The following is an 11587-nucleotide window of genomic DNA, read 5'->3' on the forward strand; positions in this document are numbered from 1 at the left end:
AGCATTCATGTAAATCAGCAGCATTCAAATAGTATTGCTCTTTAATGGATCATTTATTTAGAAGCTTAAAACAAAGCTCCTTGTTTCTGCAACACATCTGTTGACACACCACCGAGCCATAATCCAAAGCAGGTGACGCATTTGCATAAGCGGTTGCATAACAGTTTGATTGTGTCTTTATGTGACACAGCCCCAGCACCAATGACCAGAGAACAACTAATCATGTAGTTATTAGGAGGCTTTACGAAGCCTAGTGCTACCAGGTTGGCCATGCAACATCTCAGTCAAAAATACACAGACAGTTAAGTCAGTGTATGCAAGGTGATGCTGGGTACACTGATAATTCATAGTGATTTTCAAACTTCTATTTCCTTAATCAGGTTTCTGAATTAATTCTTTTCCTGCATCAAAAGTTGTGCACATGAAGATTTCAATACAGTGCTGTGCAAAGACATGAGCAAACCCTCTTTCTTTATATTTCCAATGCTTTTATCCATCCATTCATTTTCTACCACTTACCTGAGGCGGCGTGACAACTAATCAGAGAAGCCCAGACCTCCCTCTCCGGAGTCACCTCTTTGTGCTCAAATGGGAGTAGGAATGCCAAGGCGTTCCCAAACTAGTTGAGAGATGTAATCTCCCCAGCGTGTCCTGGGTCCTCCTGGGGACTTGTTTGTAATTTCTTTCAAAGCGGTCTTGAGCAGTATTTTTACCAGGCTTTCTGGTCTTTCTTTGGACAATGGCTGCTTTTTCACTCAGTTTTCAAACAGTTGTTGTACTTGACCATTTTCATAACAATTAATCATTGAAACATAGAAAACGGCACCTAACTTGGGAGCTAAACGAGTGTTGTGTCAACACATAATAGAACCAGATTTAATTTGTATGTGTTTTAAAGATTTAAGTAATTACAGCCACCATGGGCATCCGGTAAGCATCCGGAGAAGTATAGCAAAGAGACTTGAGGTCCTGTTAAAATCTTCATTTACTGACTGAGTGTAGTGCTCAGCATAGACCACAGTAATCAAGGATCCACTAAGTGGTTGCACAAAACATTAGAGACTTGACCACACTGTGCATTGCTGTAAGGACAGCTATTGGTCAGTAAATCCAGATCCGAGAGAGCTAAACACTGAGCCAATAAAATCAACCCTTACTGAAGACATTTTCAGCCATATCTTTAGACACTTTGTTTCTAGCAGTCTATTGAAAAATACATAATTTGTTTCCACTTCTTTAGTTGAATCTGATCTGTGAAAAATGCCAAAGGCAGCACAGACATAAGTCAAAGGTAGAAGAAGTGGCAGGCCAAAAAACGTATTTACAGCAGATGAACAGTATCTGAAAGTCATGTCCTCAAGAAATATCAAAAAGCAGAGCAAAGACCTGACACAGAACCTGAGGGATTTCTCTGGCCATTCAGTTGACCCATCTGTTGTTCACTGAAGCCTCATCCAAAATGATCTCAGTGGGAGAATGGCTGTCAAGAAACAGGGAAAAAGGGCTGAGATATGCCAAATTACCCAAGAAGGTTATCGAATGGTGAATCCAAATCGAAAGTTTTTGGTTTAAGTTGTTTTCAACATGTATGGAGGAGGTCAGGCGAGCAGTAGAACATTGAGAGTCTACAGCCATCTGTAAGAAACATAGAGGCTTTGTCATGGGTTGCACTGCCAGTGGTGCTGGACACTGAACTACGAACAAGAGACATACCATGAGACTTTGATCCACCATGCAGTACCATCTGGAAGGCATCTGATTGGTACTAGTCTAAGTTTTCAGCATGGCAACAATCCCAAACCCACTGCCAATGCAGTAAAAGCATACCTGGATAGAATGCAACACTATCAAAAAAGACCCTTGAATGTCCTTCAAGAAGTCTGGAGAATTATTCCCGAAGCCTACTTCAAGAAATTACAAGTTTAACTAAGAATAAAGAATAAAGGTAATGATACCAAGTATTGACTTTCAGGCTTAATAGAATTGTACCAGTTCAAATTCTTCCTTATTTCCAGTTTTATTTTTTGACGATTGCATGTGTAGAGACATTTTAATCATGTTTTAATTACCATTTCTTTGTGACTGAAAATTTAAAATGCAGTTGAAAAATACAACATGCTAAATACTAGTATTAATAATGAAATGCAGAAAGGGACTGGACTCTAAACGTGCAGGGTGAGGACTGGGAAAGGGAAGAGGTACAGGACAGGACATAACTTTTACACTGCGTTTACAGTGCTGTGTTATCTTTCTGATGACATTTCCCTCTCTCATTCCAAATAAATGAACACCAACTATCATAAATCCCACAACTAAAACAACACAAACTTTTTTTCCAGTGTTAAATTTAGACTTAACTGGCTGCAGCAAAACTTGATAAATCATATTTGTATGAGTCACTTAAATATCCTTCAAGAGTTTTTTTTTTTTTTTTTTGCTGTGAAACAGAAACATGCATAACAAGGCCGGCCACAATAAATACATGTCCACACCTTCATTAAGGTTTTGTAGGTTTGGTTCTGGTGCAGAGCATTAGTAGGCAAAACCTGGCCTATGGGAACAGTTATTTTTGTAGCTGACCTCATTAGAAATACATATATAAATGTATTTGTATTTGACAACTTTATGTTCTTGAATTCAAGCTTTCTAAGCAAAATATAAAGAAATCAGCTGTAGCTCCAGACTTTTGCACAGTACTTTACCTTTAAAACTAAAATATATCACTCAAATGTGACATGTCAGCATGAAAATTATTTGATATTAGCATCCACTATGTGATTTTCATTTAGTAACTTGACCTAAATGGAAATGTCCTTTACAACAACAGCAGTTTCATTTACACTTATGTAACACAACGGGAGTGTTGTACAAAAAATTCAATGCCCTAATGAAATCAATATATTTTTAATTTTAAGAAATCCTTATTTTTTAAGGGATTTTTGAACACTTGATTAGTGCTGTCTTTAATTACCATAGCTACAAATGGGCATCAGCACTGCAGAGATAATCAGATTACTGTAAGTGCATTTTAAAGCGGGCCAATTGAAGTCCTGCTTTCGCTTATTAAATGAATAAAGTGTTAATGCTTCAGTGCACAAATCATTTTCTCTTCATTTAAACTGTATTGACTTTGTCTCGAGGGAATGCTATCACTGACAGAGTAGATAAAGCAACTGGCTGCATATATAATGCATGTTTGTGTTCTGTTCAAACTTTTAGGTACAACAGTCTGGTGACAGGGAAGAGGGCAAAGGGCATCATTGCACTGTGCTGGGTTCTTTCAGTGGGCATCGGCCTGACACCGATGTTTGGCTGGAACACAGGTGGGGAAAGATTTTTGCCAATTCCCACACAGAGTCAATGCTTTTAATTGATGCTGTGTGAAACATGAAACGACCTTCCTTTACATAGTCAAAATCATGCAGAGGAGGTATTTTGATGCAAACAAGCAAACATTATTCTTGTGTAAGGGAGGATGCCCCGCTTCTGTCTGTATATCTTCCCACTGCTTATTACAACAATTCTATTGCATTGTATAGTGTAAATGGATAAATGCATCAACAATGTATTTCTAGAAAGGTCTTGTGTTCTTATCTGCACTGGCAGTGGCAAGAGAGACATGCATACATTTATTTATTCATGTTTTCATGTTTAAGTTGCATATTTAAGCATGTTTAAGTGGTCCTAACTGCTGAGGAGATTGTTGAGGAAAACTGAGCTGAGCTGAAACCCTATAATTTTGCTTTTGGATGAAACTGGCAATAAATCACAGTTTTCTTTACACAGGTTGGAACTCCACTACAACTGCCACCAAAAGCCAAGGCTGCCCTGAAGGAATGACTCATTGCTTGTTTGAGAGAGTGGTTCCCCTTGACTATATGGTCTATTTCAATTTCTTTGGCTGCGTGCTGGTGCCCTTGGTGATAATGTTGGTCATCTATATCCATATCTTCATGGCAGCTCGCCGACAGCTTCGAATGATGAGCCTCAAAGTTGCACACGTACCTGCTCCTGGACAGAAAACTCCATCTTCTGGCTCATCTCGTTCGATTCTGCAGAAGGAAGTACACGCTGCAAAATCACTGGCTATTATCGTTGGTTTGTTTGCTCTGTGCTGGCTTCCTGTGCATATTATCAATTGCATCAACCATATTTGCCAGGACTGTGAGCGCCCACACATCTGGGTGATGAACATTGCAATCATTCTCTCCCATGCCAACTCTGTGGTGAATCCCTTTATCTACGCCTACCGCCTTCGAGAATTCAGACATACCTTTCGCAAGATTCTCTATCAGCACATCCTGGGGAAGAGGGATGGGCATGTGTTCGGGGTTGAAAGTGCTGATGGCAGAGGTGTAAGGAGCACTAGTATCATGCAGACATCTGCCCGTACGAGTAAAGAGGATTTATCATGTGGCACAATGGTAAATAGTTATGTTCTAGATTCTGGTGCTGAGAAAACTACATCAAATGCCTCTCATGAGATTTTAGATTCTGTACCTAACAGTAATACACCCAACGGACACCAAAAAGCAACTGGCACCCCATCAGAAGTCCAGCATCAGCCAGGTATTTTGGCATCTTCTGCACAGGAAGCAGCAACGTCCGCCACAAATCTGGGAGGAGCAACAGATATTTTGGAGTTGAAAGACAGAGGAAGCTGCATTACTTTTGTAAATGTTCAGGCATTCCCATTAAAACAGAATGACTGTTCCCTTTCTTCAAAAATCACAGAAATATCATGACAAAGACATTTAGTTATTTCAAATTTCTTGCTCTCAGAACACACAGAATGTTCTGCAAACGTGAAATTTCAGCAAATCAGCCTCGACAGCAAATCTGTTTTTTTAATGTAAAATTTTATTTTTTTAGTTTGGAGTTTCTTTTTTTAATGTGCACTTTAATGTTTAAAGATAATATACTTTTTGTAATGTGCAGGTTTTTGCTATCTGTGTTGTTTGTATGCCATCAAAATTAAATATCTTTAAATATGTCGATTTATGTGGTGTTTTTGTGCTGCAGCACTGAACTGAACTTTGTCACTCATCCAGGTTATGATACTCTGAAGAGCGTGAAAAAAGAAGGAAACTAGACTTTAAGTTGTGAAGATGTTTCACTTCTCATCCAACAGGCTTCTTCTGTTTCAAAAACACCTTGGCTGAAGTGACCTCAATAGGTCACATGACAGGATGTGACCTACTGCCCCCTAGTGTGGGTTGTTCCACTTGGAGGTGGTTGTTAACCCAATATTGATCATGCGAGTCATCACATGAGCCAAAGTGTGAAAAAGATGTTGGTCATGACCATCGTCAGGGGTTGTGGGGGAAACCACTCAGAGACTGTGCCCCTATTGAGGTCATCTCAGGGAAGGTATGAGTAGGGGTTAAAGCACCTGGGAAAGGATCTCAAGACTGCATTGTAGGTGGCTGATAGCTGGTGTCACCACCTCCGTTCAATGATGGTCATTCACAAGTGACTGCTTGGTTTCTCATTGATGCACTGCGAAGTATACGCTATGTTGCTCAGTTTGTGTTTGGTCCTTGAGATCAACCAGTTTTTCTCTAAGGGTGTGGCTGGGTCTGAAGTGCACTATAATATCATGAGAAGAAATTCTCATGAGTTTCTCTACAAACCTGCTACATAAGAGATGGCAATAGAAGACCTCCTTTACTCCTCCTATAAATCTGGCATTATGTTTGGGAGTTTTGTTCTTAGGATGGACCAGTTTTTGTCTGAGGGTGTGGCTACTCTGAAGTCTGAGGATCATCCACATACGTGTACCAGTAGCTAGGTGAGGAAGCCCAGAGCTTTATTAGAGGTTGGTATTTGTATAGTGCTTTTTTTAATAGTCCCTAAGGACCCCAAAGAGCTTTACACGTCCAGTCCATTCACACACACACATGGTGATGGCAAGCTACGTTGTAGCCACAGCCACCCTGGGGCGCACTGACAGAGGCGAGACTGCCGGACACTGGCGCCACTGGGCCCTCTGACCACCACCAGTAGGCAACGGGTGAAGTGTCTTGCCCAAGGACACAACGACCGAGACTGTCCGAGCCAGGGCTCGAACAGTCTCGGTCAAGGCGAACTCCCAACTCCCAACAAGGCGAACTTCTTGAGCCACGATCGGTTGGATAGAGGTTCCTGCACATCTAGGATTTTTTCTGTAGAAAAACCTTGAAGTATTTAAAATATGTGGTATCATATGTGGAGATGTCTAACAGTGTGCAGATCTGATGTGGGATGTAACAGATTCTGTTGTGTAAGGTGCTGTGTTTGTTTTCTGACAGTCTCCACTTCCTCAGTTGTAACTCTATAAGTGAGAAGTGTGATGACCTCACAGGCCTTACAACTAAAACTCTGTTTGTTTTGCTGCTGTTGTGATCAGCGATTTGATCAGTGCCGGGCAACACATGTTCACTGTTGTTCACTAACCATCCAAAACAAAGAGCTTGTTTGCCTGTACAGATATGACCCCATATGCCTGTATTGTAGATGCTTTTAGAGTAAGGCTTGCTTGCATAACACTATGAAAAGGACACACATACATAGGTAAAGTACATACACATGACCACAGACCACTCTGTAAGAAATGTTTACAGAGCAGCCTGGCACTGACGCCAGTCAATAAGCCTAATGCAATGGAAATCAAATGAAGGTTCATTTGATGGTGTCTTTTATTATCCCATAATGCTTTCCCTTCTCTCATTAAAAAGCTCTTCCACTGTGGCAAAGCCCTACATTAACCAGCTTTTATGTGCCCTAAAGCAATCCCAGAGAGAGTACCCAGGAATACGGGTACGTATCTAACTTGCACTGTGTTTATTCAAAAACTTAAATGTATGCGTTTATTACACATTGTAATCATGCAAGAGGGGAATTAAAATGGGTGAAACCATTTCATTTTAATGTTTTTTGTTGTTGTTGCATGTTATGATATTTTGATAAGCATGAGAAGGGTTATCAAAATGATTTGGTTATGGATATTACATACCTGAGTCATAAAAAATAAAAAGGATAAGGGACCATTGTGGTATGATGACCTGGAGGAAAACAATCCAGTGTGTACATTTATAGTGTGTCATGCTGCCATACATTACACATGTGTGACACCAGCATGCAAAATGATTAAGCTATCTTTTAGAAAGAAATGCAAATGATCAGAAACTCAGTAACAAAAGATTTATTGCAGCAGAGACCACAGTGTTTATTTAAAGAGTCATACTCTGTGCATTCCCTCTCTGGCTGATGATTTCAGTCAGCCTCATAAATTACCCGCCTCCACCAATGCACCGCATAACCATTACAAGTACTGCATCCTTTGTTCTACACCTCACAAATGTTCTTCTTTTTAAATGCCTCAAACTTAAATTTGTTAGTACATGTGATTCTTCTTACCCCATGGGTTTTTTTGTTGTTGTTCTTATTGTTGTTGTTGTTGTTGTTTTTCTTCAAATCTTAGTTCTTCTGGTGTGACTTTTTCTTTGCAACTTGGCTAAACGGGTTACCCTCCTTACTGTTAATGTTAAAACTTGTGTTTTGGTGATTCTTAAAAGTTACCAGAGAATCTGAGAACAAACTATTTCTCAAGCTGGAGACTCTGCTGAATCTATCCAACTGCTCAGTTGTGCACCAGGGCCTGCACCAGGGAGCTACTGTGATGCTGTTCTGCGAAGTGAATGGTTAGTGTAAAAGTGTAATTTCGGGAGGGAATTTCCCACATACGATAGCCGTCGCTACTAACAATAGTATGATTAATTTAAAAATGATGTTATTTTTAGAGGAGCAGAAAAAGCACAGACCCACAGATGCTCAAGCTCCAGATTCTCAGCTATGCAACTTTATTTTTATTTATAGTCAGCTCAACAGCTATTTTAACATAATTAAAGATTCGTTTGGTCATTGGTTTGCCTAGATCTTGATTCATAGACAGCTGATGAGAGACAGATAATAATGTCTGCTCATTCTTTATTCTTTATTCAGATTTCCACTAGTTGTCCCTTGAGTCTAAAGATAAAACAATACAAAACATCCAGCCATCAATCTAGAGACAATCAATCAATAAACTGAAAAAAATAACCTATCAAATAAAAAGAGAGTAGTTCCTGCAACTTATATGACAAACAATGACATATTATGGAATAATAATAAAAAATACAATAAACGGCATGTATAAAAGATCTACTGATGATCATTTGATGTATCATTTTTTTCGCCAAATTCCTTGTGAACCCGTAAAGCCATAAAAATACAGATCCCACAATGCACTGCGGAGCATCGCAGGAAGCATTCGATTGACCCGCCGGTGGATTGTGGGAAAGCGGAAAAAGGGCTCAAAAGGTAGGGAACCGCGTCTGGCGCACGTTGCAACGTCAAAAGAAGAAGCAATAACAAAGAAACTAGCTTTTACGATAGACTCCAGGTGAGAAACAAAAATACTCGTAATTCAACTGAGACCGTAATTTTTTTTCCGTGCTCATTAGCAGCGTTGTTTGTTTCTTGGGCGTTTGAATCAAGCGCGTTCATTCAGGAGCCAATATGGCTCCGTCTATTTGCCGATCTAATAACTTGTTACTGCAATAAAGAGGCAAACGTTAATGTTGAAATCGTATTTGTGTAATTTTAAGTTTGGTTTGTTACACATGGCATTAATTGGATTACATTATTGTATGCAACCAGGATATATTATTGTACATTAGCCTAGCTCGCTAATGAAGGCTAATTCCTCTCGCAGCTTCGATATTTAATGATTTGACTGAGAGATTCGCTTTATTGATCAGAAGTTAACTGTAGCCTGCTTATCCCATCTTAACGAGGGTCACTGATTGTTATATATTTACTCCCAGCAACTCTTTAAACAGTATAAGAGAGCTGATTGTCGTTACACAGGCAGTACTCGAGTGAAAAATTAATTGGCGAGGATAATGTGTGGACAAGTGATTGCTTCCCTGGTGTTTCTGTAACTAAACGCATCCCAAAATTAACAAGCCAGTTCAGTTAACTGTAACCCAACTTTATGGCTAAATATAATTTTGAGTCTGATGTTTGATGGTAAAAAAAAAGAAAATAAATGCGTTTGCAGGAGCTTACAGCCTATGAATGTGCACAGTGTAACATTTCTTCTGCTAAATTTTGTTTTCCAGAAACATTCTTGAAAAATGTCCATCGGCGTTCCAATCAAGGTCCTGCATGAGGCAGAAGGACACATTGTGACCTGTGAGACCAACACTGGAGAGGTTTACAGAGGCAAGCTGATTGAAGCAGAGGACAACATGAACTGCCAGGTCAGTACATGATAAAGAGTGTAAAGTGAATGTGGATGGTGTTCCTCCTTCCTCCTGGGGTCCCATCAACCAAAGTGTTGGTACTGTATTGTTTTTATGATTTTTTTTCTTTTTTCTTTTCTGCCTTCATTAGAGTAATCAACAGTTTAGTCTTTAATAGGCTGCTCGATAATTTGAACAAGTTTTGTTTACTTTATTTTCAGGTACATGCCCATAAATGGCGTAATGTCTTGTGTGGCAACACAGATAGAAAAGCTTAATGAGGCTAAAAGGAATTTTCATTACAAATAATAGTGTCTTTGTTCTGTGTCTCTCTGTTCTGAATGTTCAGGTTCAATTTGTGGTGTTTTTATTTTAATTATAACATTTATTTCTGTTTTTTTTGTTTATTTTTATTTTTTTCCCCATAGTTGTTTAAAGGTTTCCAAGCTTTCCACCTGTCGGTGTCAAATTAAGAGTGAACTGTGCTAATCAAGTACTGGAGACCCCAATCTGGTAGCTGCATTAGTAAAAGCCAGTTAATTAAAAATCGGTCCCGGATCAGATGGTAAAAAACTGTTCCTTTTATGGCTTTGTAAAGTTTAGATAACTACTGTTGATTTGAATAAAACACTAAAGAGCAGTTTGATTACATTTGTTGAAAGAATGATCTTTGTTTTTTACAGATGTCTAATATCACAGTGACTTATCGGGATGGCCGCGTGGCACAGCTGGAGCAAGTTTACATCCGTGGCAGCAAAATCCGCTTTCTGATTTTACCCGATATGTTAAAAAATGCTCCTATGCTGAAGAGTATGAAGAACAAGAACCAGGGATCTGGTGCAGGAAGGGGCAAGGCAGCTATTCTTAAAGCACAAGGTGAGTGAAAATTTGCAGTAGATTGATACACCTGTCAGTATGTTCAGTAGTGGGTGCAACTGACGGTGATTTTATACTCATTGCATACATTGATTGCCTTTTTGTGTTTGTGCAGCATAACTAAATCCTACCATCAGAAAAGTGCTTTCTGTCCAGTGTTGCTCTGTTCCTTGTGTAATAAGTACAGTCTTGTCATAGGTGTGGGGGATCTGTCAGAAACACTGATTTAAATGTTTCATTGTTGTTCAGTTTGTCTTCACATCCCCTTTAAGATAGAACTGATATTTTGCCAAGTGGGTGTTAAGGATACAAAATTAGACTTCACTGTACTTCTCGCAACCAAAGTACTGAATGTATTATTAAAGTTAATGAACCGTTGGTGTATTTCTGGTTCAGTGAGGTACTCTACGTTAAAAACTGATAGTATGCCATCTTTGTTTTTTGTGCTCTCCAGTGGCTGCAAGAGGACGAGGGCGTGGTGGAATGGGAAGGGGAAACATCTTCCAGAAGAGGCGATAATTGCTCCAGCTACATTAACATTTTTGCATTGTATAGTTTTTGTTTTCCCCTTGAATTTGATACGTTGGATATCATTTGAAATCTCGTACTTTGCAGTCTGTTGCTTTAATTTCCTTTTCTTTTAATTAAAATAAAAGTTTTTCAATTTGATGTGTCCTGATGTTTTTGTTCTGTTTTTCTTTTCCCATTTACAAGAGACTCACTTGTGCCACCTGTCTTATTTCAAACATATTTAATAAGGAATGTACTAGGAATGCGGTGTTTAGCCTTATCCAAGTAGTTTCAGTGTTAACCCTGGGTTTTCTGTATTATTAAACGGTTACCTGAGTATATTGCCATGTTGCCTTCTGCTGTGGACCAGATAAAATCGGGCGTAAAATCACCACATACTAACCAATCAATTCTTTGGAAATTAATTTTACTACTCCCAGAGGAGTCCTTGGCCCTCTGCAGATGGAAGCAACATTTTATACCAAATGCAGAGCAAGCAAGATCTGTTACAATAATATACAGTATGTACTGTGGAGACAGTGCAGGAAGCTCAATGATTTAAAGATGATGGATATCAGATGCAAAACCACATAGACACAAAGGACGTGTAATGAGAGTGGCTTGGCTGTAGTGTCCTGGTAGCCATCACAGCCATCCTAAATATAATAGTCTTATGTTAGACCTCTAAAAAAAAAGCCCAAAAAAAAAAGGATTTCATCACCATACTGTTTTTTGTTTTTGTTTTTTTCTCCCGATAGTAGGCATCAGTAGTAAGTATGGCATTGATTCTTAAATGCTACCTCATTTGTGTTGGCTGAGGACAACTTTTTTTTTTCAACAGCTTTATTGCTCTTTGAGCATTAATATAGAACCATAAAACAGGATGGCTGTACTGTAGTTGCTAACCTTGCATAAAATGTGCATGTAGCCTAAGC

At 39.1% G+C, this 11587-nt stretch overlaps 2 protein-coding genes across 3 annotated transcripts in view; both read left to right on the forward strand.

Moving 5' to 3' along the window:
* The window catches only part of adora2ab (adenosine A2a receptor b), a 12807-nt gene extending 7036 nt beyond the window's left edge, over positions 1 to 5771 (forward strand). Inside the window, exons 4-5 of the mRNA XM_005938834.2 lie at positions 3220 to 3323; positions 3787 to 5771. Coding sequence (XP_005938896.1) covers positions 3220 to 3323; positions 3787 to 4745 — 1063 coding nt within the window. The 3' untranslated portion in view covers positions 4746 to 5771. The remainder of the gene's footprint in view (positions 1 to 3219; positions 3324 to 3786) is intronic.
* Positions 5772 to 8257: 2486 nt separating this feature from the next.
* Positions 8258 to 10811, forward strand: snrpd3l (small nuclear ribonucleoprotein D3 polypeptide, like). 2 transcript variants are annotated; one of them, XM_005938833.1, is made up of 4 exons: positions 8258 to 8340; positions 9144 to 9284; positions 9950 to 10142; positions 10597 to 10811. In XM_005938833.1, the coding sequence occupies exons 2-4, from the start codon at positions 9159 to 9161 to the stop codon at positions 10659 to 10661; spliced, it is 384 nt and encodes a 127-aa protein (XP_005938895.1). In that variant the 5' UTR covers positions 8258 to 8340; positions 9144 to 9158; the 3' UTR covers positions 10662 to 10811. The 2 variants fall into 2 exon arrangements, with proteins under 2 accessions (XP_005938895.1, XP_005938894.1); XM_005938832.3 differs by having other exon boundaries at positions 8291 to 8422.
* The last annotated feature ends 776 nt before the right edge of the window (positions 10812 to 11587 follow it).

This window comes from Haplochromis burtoni, unplaced genomic scaffold (genome assembly GCF_018398535.1).
Source record: "Haplochromis burtoni strain Fernald_Lab_line unplaced genomic scaffold, NCSU_Asbu1 Contig_118, whole genome shotgun sequence".
Lineage (NCBI taxonomy): Eukaryota > Metazoa > Chordata > Actinopteri > Cichliformes > Cichlidae > Haplochromis > Haplochromis burtoni.